The 20,888-nt window shown below is 37.3% G+C and overlaps 1 protein-coding gene and 1 long non-coding RNA gene across 5 annotated transcripts in view; one reads left to right on the forward strand and one right to left on the reverse strand.

Moving 5' to 3' along the window:
• Positions 1-3,170, reverse strand: part of LOC121064960 — a 52,160-nt gene extending 48,990 nt beyond the window's left edge. For all 4 annotated transcript variants that reach the window (XR_005816830.1, XR_005816832.1, XR_005816829.1 and 1 more), the window contains exons 1-2: positions 2,783-3,170; positions 2,220-2,345 (exon numbers count right to left, since the gene is read on the reverse strand). This is a non-coding gene — a long non-coding RNA (uncharacterized LOC121064960). The remainder of the gene's footprint in view (positions 1-2,219; positions 2,346-2,782) is intronic.
• RNF32 (ring finger protein 32) lies at positions 3,086-19,273 on the forward strand. Its single transcript, XM_040547286.1, is given in 10 exon segments — positions 3,086-3,215; positions 3,821-3,882; positions 4,393-4,660; positions 9,110-9,252; positions 10,974-11,006; positions 11,418-11,542; positions 11,752-11,864; positions 17,570-17,622; positions 17,624-17,734; positions 18,136-19,273. Coding segments are annotated over 9 exon segments (1,110 nt in total). The 5' UTR covers positions 3,086-3,215; positions 3,821-3,858; the 3' UTR covers positions 18,376-19,273.
• Positions 19,274-20,888: the final 1,615 nt, after the last annotated feature.

A 20,888-nucleotide genomic window follows, 5' to 3' on the forward strand; every position in this document is an offset into this window, starting at 1 on the left:
GTGCAGATTTGCCAAAACCTGCCTTCCTCAGCCAGCAGAAGTATTTCAAGCTGGAATTCCTCCTTAACACATTCAACCTCAGCTCTCATCATTTATGACAGCAGTGCACTTGATTTTTTGAAGAATTATTGGCTTGTACACTTTCAAGCAGCATAAATATCCTTATTGCCAATGAAAAAAAAAATCTTTATCTTTACACACACAATGGTCATTCCCCATCCTATTTAGTGTCCACACCCTGGAGCTTCATTTGGAGGCAATAAGACAGCCCAACATCACTCTAACAATACTATGTAACAGCCCTTCCAGGGATAAGCTTACAAAAGGTTTAGCTGGGTACAGTACAGCACTCTCCATTCTTGCTGTTTACAACACAGGCTTTATTTGCCACATCAATATATATTTTTATAACATATTTTTTAAAACTGTCATTGATCAATGCCAATATTGATAATTTTCAAATAACCTCCACAAAAGTACTGCATACTTTTCAAATATATATATATTTTTAAACATGACAGTGTCAAAACACGTTGCAGACAGTATCATGGTATAAAGACAAGCTTTCTGTGAAGCTCATGACCATCACTATACTAGAAAGTTTACTTCAAACCTTTGCATTAGCTGTGTCTGTATGAAATTTATTCAACCAACACATCTTAAGAGCTCTTCCCAAAAAATTACTCTGATCCCATTGATTGTAGCAGACCACCTGCCTCTGCTAATTAGCAGTACCCAGCTCAGTTGCAGCTCTACAAGAAGAAAATGGATTGGCTTTTCTGCTAGCCCATTTTGTACTACAAGACCAAAAACTATTGAATCTGTACCTTCCTCCTTCACAACAGCTTTAAAATTTACAACACTCTATGGTATCTCAGACGAATGCTGCTAACCTGTGGCTAAAATTCTCATTTTTTCACAAATCTTCCTAAAAAATAAAAATTAAAAAAAAAAATGTAAAGCACACCCATTATAGATGGATCTGTGATTTCAGCACTATTTAATGTACAATTATATTTTAAAATTATACGCATAGATAAAAACAGGTATTATTAGTCACTTATTAGTCACCTTTAAAATAAGCAGCGTGTTCATTATGTTAATGTCCCTCAAGTGTTTAAAGCAACCTTTTGCATTTTAAGTGGAGGCTCTTGGTAAAAGGTGGCACTTAATAAGAAATGGTAATCATTGAGGCATGTTACTCTCCAGAAGACTGCAGTATGAATTTCATTTTCTTCCTGGCCATGTATCAGATGGGGCTAATGCAAACAATTCAGTTTAGAAAGAGTAGTAAATACAGTAACAGTGAAAACCAAAATAAGAGATGATGCTAACCCTCTCTAAGTTTCAGTTAAGGCCCAGCACTTTTGGATTAAAGGCTTATTTTAATGAAGAGCCTTAATTAAGCATACATGTGCATAGGATCACCTTAATGAGGTATGACAGAAATGGAAAACAAGGCAACTTTTTTTTAAAAAAAAAAAAAAAACAGCTTATTAGCAACTTTAAGAAACTCAGTCAAAGATTCCTGAAGAAAAAAAAATGCAATACTGAAAAGATACAAGAATGCTGGATCAAGTTCAAGGATCATAAACAGTGAAACCAAAATATGTATATGACAGAGGCTTTTTCAGTATGTTTGTATTAAAATTGACACATAGTAATGATTTTTCTACGCAATTTTCAATGCAATTATTTTTGCAGATATTACAGCATTTACAATTTCACCTAAATTTTAGACAGCACAAATACAAGTTTTCTACTTTATTTGATAAGTACAATTTTTTACTAATCAATCTTTAGAAGTATATATTGTAAAATCTCCCTTTATGGTATTACTGAGTCAGGTTTGGTGTCAGGCTAACTTGTGAGTTCACTTTAAAAACTGTTATTTTATCTTTTTGTCCTTAGAAGCAATCAGTGATTTAACGTCATTATAAAGATAGCCACTTCAGTTGTTTTTTACATCTTCTCATACAGTACACAGAGGTATTCTCATTTGCAGATTTGAATTTAAAGTAATTACTTATAATTACAGAGAAGAAATGCATCCAGTGGATTAATCACTCCATTTACATGCTGCTCGAAGGATTACTCTCAGGACAGCCTCACTGCTTGGAGAATGTCACTTCCACAAGAAAATAAATTTCTCAAGTCAGTAGCAGTTGAAAAGGACTTTGAAAACTATTTAAACCTAAAAGATTAATGAAACAGCACACCTGGACTTAAGGCAGCATCTGTACCTGTCCTCCACTTCGGAGATAAAGAGCCTCCAACCAGGAAAACAGCCAGAGGAAGCCCATACTCCTACTACTGGCTAAAAGTGCCTTTGCACGGTCCTGGATCTGAAAGAAACACACCAGGCGTTATTACAAATGAAGGCACTGCTTCTGGTTCTGGAAGTCATCCTCAGAAGCCTGGCAAAGTGCCTGCAGGCACTGTCGTTGTAGACAGCCTCTCTCACAACTCCTCGAGCCACCTGCTTCTTACTGAGCTGAGGACAGGGTACTAGGTGACAAAGATCCTTGGTTTGACCCTTATGGATACTACTGATCCATTTGCTTCATATAGAATTTATTTTTTTTTGATAATGCTGACTATATATGTTTGCTATAAACATGGGTCACACAAAATGGCAGTAACATTGCTTCCCTTAAAGCCAACAGTTCCCAAAGTCAAATGAGCCACCCTAACTCTGCTACACATAACCATAGCAGAAAGTAAGGCCTCCAACCCCTCCCAGCCATACTTAGGGCATAGTTACCACATTAATCACCCTTACGGTGTTTCTCAGGCTGGAGCCACTCATGACTGAACTCATCCCCAGTAGATCATGGACCAACAGCAACTCAGGGCTCCTCACTGACCCCAGCAACCAGCCATGGGCTGTGCAGCCCTGTGGCCATCACTGGGAAGCTCTGAGAGAAGCCAGTGTCACTAAAAGGCCATTGCCAAAGGAAGTCCTTTGGTGTGTGATAATCATAATGCTTCCCCTCTCCTCTCTCCCTTATCACCTGACAAGTTAAAAACAGCTCTGAATTTTAAATAAATAAAGACAATTTTGCTGCCCCCCTCCCCCTGGGCTGCTTTGCTGCCGGGCAACGCGGCACAACCATGAGGGGCACAGAGGTTTCCGTGGGTGAACGCAGAGCAGCCGGGCTGAGGGGACTGTGAGTCTGTGGTCAAAGACTGGGCACAGGGGGGACATCCATGAGGTATGGACCCGAATGGTCAGAGAGGTAACAAGGAGTGGGAGGAAGGCCAGTGCAAGGCCTGGAAGGGGCATGTTTGCTGTGAGGTGGCCTGGCCATGAGGCAGGCGCTGAGGGGCCATGGTGGGCAGGGCACAACATCTCATCCCGCCACAGTGTGAGGGGCCATGAAGGTGGCACCGCTGCCCCTTGGTCACCCACAAGGGGAAGGCAGTGTTGGCCACAAAGGGGTTGCTAAAGTTGTCTTTGCCACTCTGTCTCTGGTTTACTTGTCCGTGATAAACAGTTCAATGGGATTTATTGCTACAGCTGTATTTTTAACTTGGTCCACTTGAAATTTGTTATTACCACTACTGTTTTTGAAGGTGTTCTGCTTAACAATATGCGCACAGAGAGAGAGACACTGGGGCTGAGATAAGGTTGACAGGGGAGGGGCACAGGCTTGTTTATGGACCCAGAGTTAACTTCTGTGCATGGAATAGGTGTTAAGATTTCCCTGCTGACAGGCCCAGGGGAAAATGAACAAAACTGTAAGTTTCTATTCATCTATTAACAAGGCTGTTTCTGCTGAGAAATGTTATTCACGTTCTTGGACATTTCTGTTCACAGAGCCACGTGACTTTTGAAGAATCATCTAAAGACGGTTGATGGAGCGTCATGGTTTTTACAAGGTATGATTTCACATCTTTTAAAGTAAGGTAGAAGGGTGGGGAGAAATGTGGCAATAGATAAACACATTACCTGTATAAAAATAATATATTCTTGTTTATAGTCAGTGTTCTAAAGACAAGGATAGCCTTTGGGATTGTTTTTAATTGAAATAAAATGTGTTTGGTCATGCCAGACTTTTATAGTCCATAATGAGTTTATTGCATATAATAATTATGGGTTCAGTAATTAAAACTTAAAAATTACTGCTATTTTATTTGATATAAACGATAAATCAAAGATTTCATTTGACTTTTTATAAGTTAAAAACTAGGATGTGTCAGAAACATCAATCTTAGATTTCACATTATGGTAATTGTATGTTAGAATTCAACTACAGGAGCTGCTTGTGCATAGAAGTCTTTGACAAGTCAAAAACATTGGCTAAGAGCAGAATTTCGTTTAAATTGGTATTTTATCTTTTTAATTCATTTACAATAATAGCTATGGAAGATTTTTTTTTTTCTTTCTAGAGCCACTTTTCTGAAAGAGAGGGGATGGCAGTTTCCGCAGTTGCTTTACAGGATCATATAATACACAGTCATCAGCTCCAGGATCTTTCATTAACAGATCCTTTCAAGTCAAGGTCAAGGAATATCAGAAACATTTACAAACCTGTGAACAAAGAGATGGCCAAAGCAGTAGTAGATACTGGACTACGAAAAAAGAGCACTCGCCACAAAAATAAAGATGCAGAAAGGGAGTATGTGCTTGATCCCAATCCTCCCCGTCTAACATTAGGTAAACCTAATATATTATATATAATATATTATATTCAGATTCATTAATTATTTCATTTTATTTAAAATAAACTAAAATGAGGAAGCTAAACTTTCCATTCAATAAGATAATTCAGTTCTAGACAGCATAAAGTCTTGTTTTTCAGATATGTTATATCCAGCAGTTTAGGCCATTATGTAAACAGTCATTTAAACAATGAAATTGTCATCGGTGTCTTGAATGCGTCTTCATATCTGAAACGTATTAAAACCTATTATGACAATGAAGGTGCATTATGACAGCTAGTGCATCTTGAGGAACAAAAATTCTAGTCTCTTACACTTTTTAAATAAGTTTTGTATATTGACTTGATCATAACTTTCATTACCTTATATTCTCAAATAAATCATCAGTTAAGTGAATATTGTATTTATTTGGGATAATGTATTACTAATAAGATAATTTTTACGTCTATTTGAAATTGTTTCTTTTATTCCTTATTCAGTAAAAAGACATTTACTACTGCCGCATTAAATATATTCTGTGTTAATGTATACCCACCTTTACTCAAAGTTAAAAAGGTTTGTTTTTACAATGGTCCTGGGGCTAAACCCAGGAAGAATTAACACCTGTAGTTAAATACCTTTTTCAAATTTGGAAGCAAACATGCAGCAAGATAAAAGTCACAGATGTGAGGGCTTGGAATGATGCCTGGTGAGAAAACTCACTTTTAAATAGTATTATAATAATACAGTTGTACAGCAGTGACAGATAATATTGCTTTAAAAAAAAAAAAAAAAACATAGCCATGGAGCATCTTAGCAGACCAGGAATACAAATGTGCTTCATAGTGGTCAGTTTCCATTTTCTCTTGTCCTTTTCTAAAGGTTTCTACAGTATTCTTACCATGAACATCTTGTCTCCATCCTTTTTGTTGCCTTGATTACACTTCTCTGAAAGAATCTTCCAGCTCAACAGTTTACACTTTTAAGCATAATAAACTTTCATCATCATTAATAATTGTTTTATTTATTCTGTTTCATAAAAATGCCCTTAGGCCTCTCTGAAGATCATGTTGCCTTTGCTGTAGTAACTGTCACAGTAGTCCCAGCTCTAAAGAGAACCATGTAAATCAATGAGGCTCCATACAAGCACAGGCATCTGCCTTTTGGAATCATCTGAAGGTTAAGAGGGTAACTTAAGATAATACACAACAAGCAAGTGTAACAAGTGATAGGACAAAGGTAGTAAGACAAGATTATTATTAGTATGTTTGCTTGGTTATACTTCTAAAGATGAGAGGGTTTTTTTTTTGGTTCCGTTTGAAGAGGAATTTGAAAGAGGAGTGTACGGGGGGGGGGGGGGGAGAAAAGCAGAGAAGTACTGGGGTTAAGGCAAATATAAATAATGAGTGATTATGGAGGCTAAAGGTTGTGAAAAAATGCAGCCCAAGTGTGAGCATGTTCTCTGCAATTATAAGAAAGACGAAGTATTTTCTCTTTAAATCACAGCATTGACTGAGAGGTCCCATATGAATGTTTGTGCAAGTGATTCAAAGAATGTGCTGAAAGATTTTAAGAAGTCATTGCAATTGTTTCTGTGTTTTGCTTATTAGTATTTTCACCTATAATCTCTCATGAATTTATAATGCTTATATTAATCTTTCTTTTTTTTTTTTTTTTAGGAAGAATTGTTTGTTTTAAACCATACAGTTGTGAAACAACTTTGAAAACGTAGTTGAATACATTTTTCTCTTCTCGAGTTTGTGGGTAATCAAACAGTCTCAGAGGCTTCTATCATTATTTTTTTTCTCAACAGGGGCTTGAGTCCTAAAAGCTAACAATAAGGGTTTGAAGGTAACTGTGTATAATCACTTTGCTAACGTTCATTTTGACATAAATAACTCAGATGTAAAATGGGTGTGTCAGCAGATAGGTTGAGCTTGTAAATGATGCATAAGGCTGAAAACTCTTGGATGTCTTGAGCTGTAATAAAGGTAGGCTTTCATTACTTGCATTTATTCTAAGTGGTGTTTCAAGAATATCTTCACAGAGCCATTTGCATCAACCACATATCACTTCTTGTGTGTCCTGCTGCCAGTTTTCCTTCATCAACTACACTGTATAAAAGCTTTCCTTCTAAGCACCTGTATAACCTGTCCCTCACAAATATCCCATCTGATTTATATTATTTAGAAGTTAGGTTTTGCCTCCAATCTCTTCCTATTTGGCAGCTTTAATCATCCACTTGTGAAAGTTTTTAATAAGCTTTTTTTTTTTACCCCGGGCGTATACAAACGGCTTTCCACAAAGCCATCTCATTGTCTTCCCTAAAACAGTCTCTGACCACAGTGCTTGGAAGAAAATCAAGGGCAGGCATTTTTTGTGTTGTGATACTGTCTTTCATGCTGTGACTGGTTTGCTATCTTGTTCGCTCCCTGTATATCCAGTTTTTGTCATCATAAAGACTGGCACTGTGTATATTGGACTATCAAAGTGGGATCCTGTTTCCTTATTTATTCACTGATACTCTTAGGTATTACTGTCAGATGAAATTTGATATATGTTTTTACTAGAACTTTTATCATGTATTTTATAATCTGATTCTTCTTTTGTAGCAGAAACACAGTGATCTGAGCAGCATGTGCTCTTCAAGAGTTGGATGGTCTGTGCAGCATGTACTCTTCAAGAGAGAAAGCACCTAGTTAGAATTTTTTTTTGCCACTCAGATGCCACTTTCAGCAATTCGTGCATAAGCTTTAAGTAAAATACATGTTCTGAACTTAAAAACTAGTTCAGAAGTCTAAAAAGTTCAGCATCTAAGAAGTTTGCAGGATCTTTCATTATTCTCTTCAAGCTCACATTATTTTTCACCATCAGTATCACCAGTTGAGTACATTTTACTGCACCAGAATTGAAAGACAATGATATGCAGTGTTAAAGTATATTTTACGTTTTGAAAATACAGTGCTGTAAATATGTATGCACAGTACTGCTTGAGACTGAGAGGTTTGAATTGTAGCCCATAACCCACAGGCAGAGCTGTGAGCTCCCTTCCGGACATGTGGATGTGCTGCCATCATTTCCAGGTATCACATTGTGTGGGAACTGAAAGTGTGCCGCCAAGATATTTCATATATGACCACCAATGCAATTTATGGTATTGATTCAAATTTTCTTTTGCTACTTAGGTTTATATGCATTGCAAAACCACTGGTTGACATTTGGTTTGATACCTTTACAAGGGCAACAAAAGTAACAAGGTGGTGTGCCTGTGAACCAAACCCTAGGTGCAGAAAGGAATTTCCAAGTAGTTCCAAAGTACGCTGACATTGCTTGAAATCTCAAAGCCGTCCAGTTGTTCTAAGATATGGAATCAAATTTGTTGTGCATGTTTGAAGCTATAAGGAAGGTCTATGCAAAGATTTTGGTAGGATCCTTTCTCTGGTGTGAATGAAAGACTTGACCCTTCCCATTTACAACTAAATCTCTCATCTAGGCATCATCAGCTTGCATTCTAACTATTCCTCTTCCTTACTTTAATGTTCCTCTTCCTTTCTGGTTTTAGAAAATACTATTGGTGTCCTGTTATGAAGTCTTGCTTTGCCTTGTTACACATACCTAGGGCATTCATCCACTGACTATAGTCAGTCCACAGAAGCTGCTTCCTTTGGTCGTCCAAAGATGACAAAAATCTATTCTTTGCTGTACCCACTAGCATCCTTTTTATACTACTGAGATACTGATCCTGGCCTTTATCTGGCATTTGTAGGGTGGGAAATATTGTAATACTTTCACTAAGTCCTCCTTTGAGAAGGTGGGGACTTGTTGTGGATGTTCAGCAAAGCACCTCACAGTTATTGTTTAAGATTGACTAGATCAGCTACCAAAAGTCACTGGTGACCTGTGAAAAAGTCACTGTCATTGGTGTCCTGTGACCGTCTCTTTTATTTTGTCAAGCTCCTTCTCTTGCATCCATCACAGTCATACTACACTTCAGCATTTCTCACCACCTTTTTTTATTATACTCTTTCATTCATGTTTCATTTTATTTCAAGAATACAGAAATGCAATGTTAAAGAAATCATTACAAATGAATTCCCCCTCATTTGGTTTATACTTACAATTTGAAATTATGTTATTGTGCACTGTTACATTGTCTAGTTAGTTATCCCTCTCTTAATAGCTGTGAACAGGTATCAAATTCATATTACTTAGCAAATAAGTTTACATTTTTAAAATTCCTATATAAATCCCGTAATTAAAAGAAGTTCCAAAATTAGTAAATAGCTAGCTAATAGTAGGAAGTATGTTGCCCGCCAGTAGTTTGTTTGATGGTAAATTTATATGAAGTATTTGTATAAGTATTTTTAAATAAATGCATTATCAATGAATTTCACATGAAGAAAAGCTATTGTCTGTATCTGCCAGTGGGCATTATTCAGTGATTTGTTGTTATTGCTGTCTGCAGCTCAGAAATTAGGACTAGTTGAGCCCCCTTCCTTGCCACTAACTGCTGAAGAATGGGCAAAATTAAAGCAGAGATCCGTACAGCATGGGGATTCCATACAGCCTTGTGCAATATGCAGGGAAGAGTTTGCACTTCAGCCTCAGGTATGTATCTGTGGACTACACAATTTAATTAAGATTTTCCAGAGTTACTGCTAAGACTCATTAGGTGAAGGAGGAAAGGAAGGAAATTAAAAGGTCAACCGTAAGACACCATCTAGTATTTAATAGCTGGACCTAGCTATTATCGGCCTATTCTGAAAGTATTTTGGAAATGAGATGTTAGAGAAATGTTGCTACTGTTTGATCGCTGATGATGTTATGACAGTAGAGGAGAAGGCAGTCAGCAATTTTTGTCTGCTCTTGCAAAGCAAATATAGACTATTTTTTTGCTCCATTTAAACTCCTGTTAGATCTGATCTTATCCTTTGCTCATCAGAATGGTAAATATTCACTAATTATACAATTTCAGATATGTTCAGATATGTTTTGTTTTCTCACAAGTTTTATTACTTTGTAGTTTAATTCAATAGTTATTTCTCTGTGGAAAATGGAAGTAGGTGTACTCTTAATACCATTCCGTCACTTACTTCAGTTATCTGAATGAACGCTTGCATTTTACCTTAGTGGCCATGTGTGTAGCATCATGCTTTATTAGATTCTCTCATGTATCATCTTGAAAATGTTAAGCAAAAGGGACAAGTGACTGATTGAAGAGGAGTGCAGCTCCTGAGAGGCGATGATGGTAATTAGAAGAATTACCTGAACTGCTTGCAAGTTTCTTTCCACAGTGTGTTTCAGGGTGCTTCTTTTCTGCCTCTTCCCCCTTTTTAATTTGTTTTCCTTTAAGATTTTTTACAGCCAAGTCTGTGATGTGAATCAAGGTCTTTAATAACCTTAAATGGAGTTGCTTCCTTTTACATCAACATTAACTGGAGGTGTACAATTGTCCAAAGACAGGTGGGATGGATCTGGCAAAAGACCATTCTGCCAATTTCTGGCTACCTAGAAGTCTAAAGCTTGACAAGAGAGAGCAAAAGACAGCACTCATTAAGAAGGTTACTTTAGATTTGGCACAAAAAGGGAAATGCCTCTGGAATTCTTTTTGTCCTTAGTGTTTCGTTAGCTTTCATCCCTCAAGGGAAAAAAGCCACTGTATCTGAAAGCTTTTCCTTCAGCTGGCTGCTAGCCATTAATCCTTTTGTGTTTGCAAGCTCAATAGTGCACACTACTTGTTCTGGTTTTCACTCCTTTCCCAGTTTTTCCTTCCTCTAAGAGCCAACTGCCTTTTTTGTCCAACTCTGTATCTTTTGTCAGGATGGAGATCATCAGCATTTGGTGGGAATTTAGGTCAGATAAAGGTGAAGTTTTCTTGTAGCCTGTGAACATGCTTTCTCTTTTTTTTTCTTTTTTTTCTTTTTTTTTCTTTTTTTTTCTTTTTTGTATGTGTGAAATGCTGCATTTGATGTATATCACTTCTTGAAATTTAACGTCTTTATGGGGAAAACAGAAAAAAAATAATCAGCTTTCATTTTAAGTACTTGTTCCGTAATCGTTTGCTCAAGTCAATGGCAGTTGGCATTTCTTACTTTCTGCCACTCCATGTGTTGTCAATGCAAAAATTCACAAATTGGTTTAAGCTGTTATTTATTAAGTAATTTGTATAGAAGACTAATTTTATTTTCACCAGAAAGAATGCAATGGTCACAGAAAGAAAGTGATGACCTTTCAGGCAGTCAGAATTTTTCTTGTTGTCAACATTTTTTACTTTTCAGCTTTTATAATGGCTTTAAGTTGGGTTTGTGTTTTTTTCCTTTGTAAAATAGGTGCTGCTTTCATGTTCCCATGTATTCCATAAAGTGAGTATGCTTTTGTTTAACAGTTCAAACATATATGTGTGTTAAACTACTTAAGTGAATATCTTAATAAATTAAATATAATCTTGAGAAGTAATTTTGTTTCCAGATTCTTACAGTAAGAAATATAACTTAAGGCTATTTTATGATGAGTCCCTTCGTTCCATTTTATTATCTATTTAAAGCTGTATGGGAAATCATAGTTTGTAACTGTATTTGTATACCAAAAAAAAAAAAACTCATAGCAATATATTTACATTTGCAAATTTCTCTAATATTTTAATTATAAAAATAAACATTCTGTATAGTTTTCATAGATTGTTGCATGAACCTTTTACATTCTGTAATCCAAGCAGTTTTGCCTATTCCAATGATATCAAATATATTGTAATTAATTGCAGTTATTTTTTTCAGGCACGCCTGAAAGCCTTTGAAAAATTTACAGGTAAAAAGTCTTTTCCTATGTGTAGGAAAAAGCAGTACCAGACCAGAGTAATACATGATGGGGCCCGCTTGTATAAAATAAAGTGTGCTATTAGGTAAGCCCTACTTCTGCTAGAGGCATCATCACTGGATGATACTTATTTCCAAATAATGTTCCAAATTTGTTAAAACTTTAATAAGAAACTAGACAGAATGAATGCAGTACAGAAGCTAATGTTTGGGGGAAAAAATGTAAAATGATTGTTTCATGTAAATACTAAAATTATATAATTTTCCTCTTCTTGAACAATCCTGTTTCTTACAGAATTCAAGCCTCCCGGAGGGGATATATTGTTAGAAAATAGTATAAAAACTTGAGAAAAACTGTGCCTCCTAAAGACAGCAAACTAAGAAAACAGTTCTTTGAGGAAAAGGTATGTTGGACTCACTTCTGTGGTCCATTTCTTTGATGTGATTCAGCTGCCTTAAATCAAAACTCTTGAGTATCTGCTCTCTACTTTTTCATTTATTCCTTGTCACTTGTACCAAGCAAGCAGCACTGGAAACACTCTGTTGTTCTGTTAGTCTCCTCAAGCCACCCTCTTTTCAAGGTAAAAGCAGGAAAAATAATTTAAGGCCTGCCTTTTGCCTTGGCCAACAACAACAAGGCTTTTTGTGAGTCTCTATTTCCCTTCCCTTTCTGATAAATCACAGTAATCTGTTACCCATGAGGGGGTGTAGTTAGGGAAGAAACAAATAAATGCATAAACAATCATATCCTCCTTACACTCTCAGTGTTCCTTCACTCAGCACGGAACTGGATAGTTCCATCCTGTAGATTTGCTCTTCTCTAACTTCTGCTGAAATGCAAGTCAGACTATAATAAATTGGGGTCCTGACCCCATACAAATTAGGCCGTATCAGGTACAAGGATTTTGCAGTGACCCTGCATCCCTTTAAGCATGCAGCTGCAAAGTCCCAGTGCTATCCTCAAGTTCTTTGCCAATTTTCCACCTTTCCCAGTTTAATAACAGTCAATCCAATGCAACTTTTCAGTAACAAAAAACACTGGTGAACAATTACAAGACCATCCCTCAGACAGCGAGAGATGCCATCTTCCAGTCCAGGTTACGAAACAGCCTGATGAACAGAGATTAACAAAGCCCCACAACACATTAATTTCAATGTAGCCAGTGCTTACAACTAGGAAAATAACCCACATTGCAAGCTAAATCAGTGGTAGGTTTAAACCAATACTTGAAACAATCTGGTTTATTTTTTATTGTTGGCTGTTTGTGTTTTGTTTTTTTTTTTTAATCACTACTATATTCAAATAGAAGAGTGCTTGCAGAAAAATGCTTCTTACTGTCTATCCTTTCATCATTTGCCACATTATTTGGTTGTATCCTGTTAGAGCACAGCTTTGGAGGCAGGGACCCTCTCTTGCTGTATTATACATTTATGTCTGATATGTATGTATGATGGATACCCTACAGATGATCTTGCAGACTGTTGCAGCGAAATTGATACCGCTGTTCTGCTTCTGTGGTGCTGGTGGCAATGGGAGACAGGAAATACTGCTCTCAGCCTGGCTACTCAGACAGTTCAGTGGTTGCTGTGCTGCCTTGTAGTTAATGCAAAGTCCTTCTTTAGTTGAAAACAGAAATGGGGGTAACTGAAGAAGGCTAATGTTACACATGAAAGTACTTAAGCGTTTAAGTTTGAAAGAAGTGAATACTTTGGCTTGTGACTGTCCTCAAGTAGCATGATGAGAACAGACAACAGAAACAGATTTTTCTGCATGGAGGACTGGGGAACAACATTGTATGCCTCTTTCCCAACAAGGTTATCAACCTTCTGTAGGCTCAAGATACCATGCTTAGTTACACACAATGTCCCAGTAATGGGAAGCTGAAGAAAGCTTCTAAATGTGCTGAAAGTTCAGCTGAGTGCTATTGGTTAAATTATTTTTTTTCTCACCAGACTTCTGATGTCTGCAATAGCTGTCTATTAAGCTACCTACGATGGGCTAGCTTTTAGAGACCCTATCTTAGGTAACAGTTTTAGGAAGAAACAAACAGATAAAACTGCTCACTTTTTATCAGATGATAGTAAGCCATGGGATAATCTTCTTTTAAGATTGTGTCCATGTATAGTTTTAAGCATTAGGAAATAATTCTCATACATAACACTTCAGTATTTTGTAGGGAACAAAATTGGAACTAATTCTTCATGTTCTATTAAGAATAAACTTATGAAGTCTTCTTATATGGATTAGCTAGGTTTAAATGAATTCAGTGCCAATTACAATTAAAGGATATACATTCATTTTTCTTAGTGGCTCTCAAGTGGGAATTGTAGATGAGTTTTCCTACTGCTAGCTCTTATACTTTTAAGTGTTGGTTGATGAAAACACTAAAGAAATTTTTCACAAGGAGCTATCCATTTCCAGAAGCTAAAAAGCTTTTCTAAAATAAATTTTGCCTCTCAAGCTTGTGCTGTGCTTTTAAAATGTCACTTCCTAAATGTTAGCATAATCAAACAGCATCACAACTGGAAAAAAAAAAAATCAAAATTTTAATAACCCTTCTCCTTCTGGAAGGATGACAAAAGTTAAATGTCAGGTTTCATACTCTTAAATAAATATCACAAAATAAAAAAAAATGTCTGAAATATTAGTTCTAGAAGGACATACATTACTTGTTTCAGGGTCATACAGTAGCCCTTATTACACCTATGATTAAATTTTTTAATAATCTAGATCAAAGGAGATAAGAAAGGCCAGAAACCAAACTATGCTGCTTTTTTAGCGCTAGTATATGCAGAAAGTAGGGTGTTGCTTCAGCATGTTAGGTAGTGAATTTCTTTGATCCTTTCTATAAACGTCACTTGTGTATGTCATTTAATTGTGGTATATAGCCTTTTATTGGTGCAATTAAATCTTTTCAAATGCATTACATTTTCTTCAGCTTTGCTAAATGTGTTGACCATTGTTTAGGAAGCAAGGTAAGTCACTGTGAAATGGTGTAGCTGGCTTTAGTTTCTTCCTCCCCCTCCACGTGATTTCTCCCAACGATTTTAATTTAAATCTCACCAAACAGTATAATGGTCCTGGAATTTGTTTAGTCGTTTGACTTCCTTTATCACACGGAGATGGTAAACATTCTGTTGCTAACTTGAAGTGACTCCAAGCAGCAAAAAGAGGAGGATATTAAACCAGTAAAAGCTTATCAACTGATTCATTGATATGCTGTAAATTCCAGCCTTTTCATTTTACTTTTGAGGGTTGCCATAAGTCAACACATTAGTAAGCAATTTGCAGACATTGGATCACTTAAAAAGGCTTCCCTGTGGACAAAGTTCACATCGGTGCTTTGTTTTGTCGTTTTATTTTATCATAGTCTTATGCTGCTGTACAGATGACTGATGTAGTTTTGCATATCAGCAGAGTATTTCAAATATTCTGTTTATGCCATGCTGTTCAAGTTGTAAGAAGTCACAGATGCAATACACTAGTATGGCATTTTAAGAAATAAATTCAATTAGTTTCAGATCTGGGGGAAAAAAAAGTATTCCATGTTATGCAGTAGGACACAGCAAGATTTAATATTTAAATGTTAGAACACAACATTAGCAATTTATACAAAATGCTTATTCCTTTCTGTACATTTTGACGGTACTGTTTTGCCAGTTAACATAAATTTTGAGTTATGTTTCAGTTTCAATTTTTTCCTTCCCAAACCTGGACTCTATTTGCTGTTTGATGAATATGGTTTGGGTCAGGTCATGTTGCAGAAAATACAGGAGTAGCTCAAAGCAGATAGTATCTTAGCAGCAGGGGAACTTAATAGAACACTGTCTTAGGCAGGAATGTTCCTCTCTATTTTTACAGTTTCTGTGCAAGGAAGCTCATGAGGGGGACTCTCAGGATCACTTAGTGAAATGGGCTAGAGAAACACAAGTGAGAGCTCAGAGAAGTGGAGGGCTTCTCCCTGCTGAGGGAAAAGGGAACAAACAGTGCAGGCACAGAAAGAAAGTGGGCACTACTTAGTTTAATGCAATCCCAGCCACTTTCTCTGCCTCCTGCTTTCTGCTCTCATTGTTGGTTAATTTTCCTCAGCGGTCTGTCAAGTAATACTGTAGTTCACAAAGACAGACCAAGTCCTGGAGCTGACCACATGCTGTTTGTGTTGCTCTCAGATTTGCAGAAATAGACGCTGGACCAGGGCCAAGTTAAAATGTGGTTGTTTTCCCTCAAATTTTGAGTCCTGAGAGGCTCTCAGTGAAAGATAAAGCATCTTCATGGCTGCTCTAGCTTCCCATTACATTGCCCTAGCTTTCTTATGAAAACAATTCAGGTCTGTTCAAGTTTGATACTGACATAAATTAAGACTGAGCATAAATCAGGACCAATGCAGATCCAGTTTTAGAACTTAGGTAATAACAGTTCAAATTAAGCAGCGACATTCCTAGTTTTTGTTAAATATATAATCACCTCAAGCCATCAAAGACCGACTCTGATTAAGTGTAGTGCATTGGTATTTCACATCTCAGTCATTATTTGGGATTGTTTGGAAACCACATAGTGTAAATATTGAAGGAGGCCTGTGGTGGGATTTTTGTTTATTTTTTGTTTTACACATACCACTAAAGGTCAGTGTGCGTGTTTGCATGGAACAGAATTACCTTTTGCTTCCTTGTCGGTGAGCAATCATGAAGGAAGCACACGATTACCCATCTGCTCTCTGCTAGATATAGAATTTCTCCCACAAAATTCATAAGTACTGCTTCGTTTCATATCAGGCTGTGATTTATATGCATACACCATGCAGGGAGTCTCAGAGGAATTTCATTTTTATTTAGTTACACTAAGTTCACACATCAGCATCACGTAACACTTTAGCTAAGCCCAATTGGCACTGACAGGTAGATACGTCCTTTCACAATATGCTGTTGTGCTAGAGATCACTTGCAAATACAGCAAGTCATAATAGGTCTCAGCTATCACCGAATTAAACTGTAAAATAAAAAGAATACACAGGATCAAAGCTAACAGCAAGAACCAAATAACTCATCTTATGTGATGGTTTTCAAGATTTCTCTCATCTGGACACTTGCAATATTTGTCTCCTTGAAGTCTCTATTGAGAAAATAACGGGTTTCACTGGAACACGTTCTCATACATTATGTGAATATATTATTAACAAAAAAATTGCTACTATGTTTTTTTCATGTTTGAGAAAGAAACAGGAAGTTCAAAGTTTGAATGATAACTTAGAACATTAAGTGAGCTTTTCAGATAGGCTTTTGGTTGGATGGTTTCTATGGTGATTTTTTTTTTCTTTTTGGTTGGTTCTTTAGGTTTTGGGGAGTGTAGGGGGGCAGGCAGAGGAGGGATTTGGCTTCTTGTGTCCCTCAGGTCTAGAAAAGTTTGCCTTGAATATTCTGATGTATGCTATGAAAGGTCACTTTAGCAGTTGTAAGGGAGCATGTCCTAGTATAAAAAGCTGCCAAGAAAAGTAAAATGAAGCAATAAGAAAGTGTTCAGGCACCAGTGAGGTGCCTGACCTTGACAACTCCTACTACCTCACCCGTCGCTTCCCACCCCTTCCTCCCTGAAAAGATGGCTCACTGTTTTCCTATTGAGTTTTCACTCAAAGGAAATGTATGGAGAGGAAGGGTCACATTCCAACACCTGTAACATGACCAGGCAGTGCTTTACAAAACTGCTTTAACTATTTACAGGCAGTCTCTCCACAGCCAAGTCTAAAACTCGTGTGACTCCCTACAGAACTTCAAGATAGTGTGGTAGCAACAAGAGAAATTTCTATGCAGTCTTTCACTATAACACAGCTGTACTCTCGCTGCTCTACCCAATGGGTTAAGAATGCTACATCTATCTTCAGAAAGTTCATTCAAAACTGTGTTTTTTTTCCCAAAGTATAATAGTCCATCAGTAGAGGCGGGGGACTTGATGTTCCTAACCTTTAAATCAGCACTGGACACCAGCTAAAATTGTAACAAGAGTCCGTAGATCATGTAGCTAACGAGGCCCTCTTGTCCAAGAGCTGATAATTCCACATATGAACTGTTCGTAAGCAACTCCAGGTCTAACAGGTCACTTTTCCTTTCAGGTTCAACAGATCAGTTGAATTCAACTCATCTGTTGAGTTCTTATGACATAAACCTAGATGATTTTTTTTTCCGAGATAGATTCCACTATAGCTGCAAGTCGAGATGTGTTTCAGCAGGTGGAAGGAAAAGAGATATTTATAAGTGAAAATGACTGGGAGAAGATCCAGATGCAGGTTGGTTGGCTTTGTTTGTTTGTTTAAAACCAAGAAGTTCTGCACTCTTATATAAGTTTATTTGCTCTTTTAAGGCACAGCAATCTTCAGCACAACTATGATTTTCTTGATTTCTTTTCTTTGTGTTTTTTTTTTTAATAACCTATTCCAAATCAGGGATGTTAAAAAAAAAAAGTTTTACAGTTCAGAGATTTACTCATACTTCAGCAGCATCTCTCTTCTATTCCATTAAATATCCCGAAAAGACCATAGACAAAATTGAGTGAAAATGTTCTTAGAATGTTCAAATTTTGACTAGTGTATTTTGATAAACCTAATTAGCAATCTTGCTGATATATTTATATTCTATTGTTTCGCTATTCTACAGGTTTTTGTGTTGTCGTTGTTTTTATTTTATTTAGGCATTGCAGCAGGAGATAGTTGACTGTCCTATCTGTATCATGCCACTCAGTTCGGCTTTTCATCCTGCCAGTATCCTTTCTGGTAACAGCAATCAGTTTTCACGACAGGCTGTTCTGCTTTCTTGTTCACATCTGTTTCATCATACCTGTCTTCAAGCATTTGAAGAGTTTTCCTTGGGAGTACGGCATATTTGCCCTTTATGTCGCTCATATTACCAAAAGAAGGTCCTCAAATGTTGATCCATATAGCTCAATGAACTTTCTAGCAGAACATATGTGACAACACATGTACTTCTAACTTTGGAGCCTTTTCAGATCCAGATCTTTCAAGAACAAACAGTTTTTATATGTACTATGGTATTCACTCTGTATTTAGAGAAATAAAAATTAGAAGGGTGCTGTTACTTCACTTTTATATTCAGTTTCACCTTTTGTCTCAGCATTTTTCTTCTCCCTCCCTCCGTCAGTCCCACCCTTCCCAAAGATGATGCACAGTTGATTTCAGCATTGTGTTCCTTCAGCAAAACACCACTGTTAGCCCTTACCTGTGTGTTTTTATGCCTGATGTTTTGCAGCACAGGTACTGTGTTCTGTTTCTGTGTGTTCTACAGATCAGCTGCTTAATAACTCAACTGAAAGGCAGCCAGAAAGCTGTCTATAGGGGTTTCAGAGATGGTTATTGTTAAGAATTTCTGGAGAATGTGTGACACTCTAAAGGACTAGTAATTGATAAACCTATCTTGAAACCAGGGATGGGAAAAAGAAATCCTGAGGATCTGCACAGTTTCACTTTGTTTCCTAAAAAATACTGGTAACGTGCTACTTAAAAAGAACTAGTATGTGACATGGGCTTTGCCAAGAAAAAAAAAATATCAAGCCAATTTAGTTCATTTGTGCAACAGGATACAGCCCCACAGATGTAGCAGAACCCATGAAGTGTCACACTTTAAGACTTCAGAAACTCTCCTACATGATACTTTAATGAGCAGGCTTCGGAATACCAGTATCAGAAGAAATAAAGTTGGTCTACAAGTGCAATACAATTCAAAGTCCAAGAGCAAATATACACTTAAATAGGAATAACCCTGTGTATAGTATCAAAGAATGCTTGGGGTTGAGAAGGGACCTTAAGGACCACCCACTGCCACCCCCTGCCATGGGCAGGGACCCCTCCCACCAGCCCAGGCTGCCCCCAGCCCCATCCAGCCTGGCCTTGGGCACTGCCAGGGATGGGGCAGCCACAGCTCCTCTGGGCAGCCTGGGCCAGGGCCTCACCACCCTCATAGTGAAGAATTTCTTCCCAATATCTAATCTAAATCTCTCCTTTTTCAGTTTAAAGCCATTCCCCCTTGTCCTATCACTACACTCCTGACAGAAAGTCCCTCCTCCCTCCCCAGCTTTCCTGTACCAGCCTTCTAGTACCTAAAAAGGAGGCCTATAAGGTCTCACCAGAGCCTCCTTGTCTACAGGCTGAACAACCCCAGCTGTCTGAGCTTCTCTTCACTGGAGAGGTGCTCCAGCCCTCAGAGCAATCCCTCTGAGCCCGTATCAATGTAGCAATATATAGGCTTTGTCTAGAAAAACATCCAGAAATATATTTATATTTGTTCAGGATGAATGAACGGTGTTACAAAAGAGACCACAAAAGCAAACAAAAAACTATCGAAGACATGCCTGCTGTCATCTGAGGCCTCAAGCTTGGAGGTCACCGTGTCCAGTTCTGAGCAGTGCATTTCTAGAAACACACGAAGGTCCCACAGGTAAGCAAAAAGGATGAGAGGCCAGCATCAAACTGCTGATAGAACTTGGAGGTTACTTCTTATGTAGGAGAGAATAAAAATGGAATGGCAGCCTTTGAGCCTCAGAAGAGCTGATACAAGCCAAAAGAGTTGTCTCAAAATGGACGTTTGAGAACCAATTTAAAGGTTAAAGTATAGCAAGGGCCATTCACATTTGACATTTAGGAAACCTTGGACAATTAAACGCTGGAATATATTGCCTATAGACAGCACAGAAGTCAAAAAAAAAAACAGTCCCTAACAAGATTTTTTGATCCTGTGCAATTGAATGGATGTCTGCAGGTCCTTTCCAGTTGTATGGTGCTTGAACTTTTCTTAAAAAATAAAAATATAAAAAGACTAAAGTCTCTAGTGAAACAGTACAGAAAGTCTGAATCTGTTTTAGTTTCAAAGTTTAAGAAACGTGGTAAGGTTTTTAATATATAAAAATTGCACTTCAGTCAGACTGTTAAAGTATTGAAAATAACTTGTACGTTATAAAATCAGGATATTCTTCTATAAACAAACCCCACTTCCTTGAAGTGGTGTTTGAATTAATTGCATGTCTGCCTTAAGAACAGGGCTGCAATAACTCTGAGTGTACACGAATCTCCATCACATGCCATACACGTAACTTTAAGAAAAACTGGGAATCTCAAAAGTACATCAAATGGGGAGGGGGGAATAGGATGGGAAGGTAGGAATGCAACCATTCACACCAACTACTGACAGAGTAATTTAGAATAGCACAAGTTTTCTTCATTGCTTCAATTAATAAAAGAAAAAAACCCACTATGAATCACACTAACTTTATTGAAAACAGTAAAAAAAAAATCTTCCTACAAAAACAATGTAACATCACTAACAACGGAAAAAAAAACCACTACCACTGCTTTTCACAAAAAAAAAACAAACTCCAAGGCAGCAATTATTTTCATAAAGGTTTTTTAACACAGCAAAAAATACACAACTGAG

The sequence above is a fragment of the Cygnus olor genome, chromosome 2 (genome assembly GCF_009769625.2).
Source record: "Cygnus olor isolate bCygOlo1 chromosome 2, bCygOlo1.pri.v2, whole genome shotgun sequence".
NCBI classification, from domain to species: Eukaryota; Metazoa; Chordata; class Aves; order Anseriformes; family Anatidae; genus Cygnus; species Cygnus olor.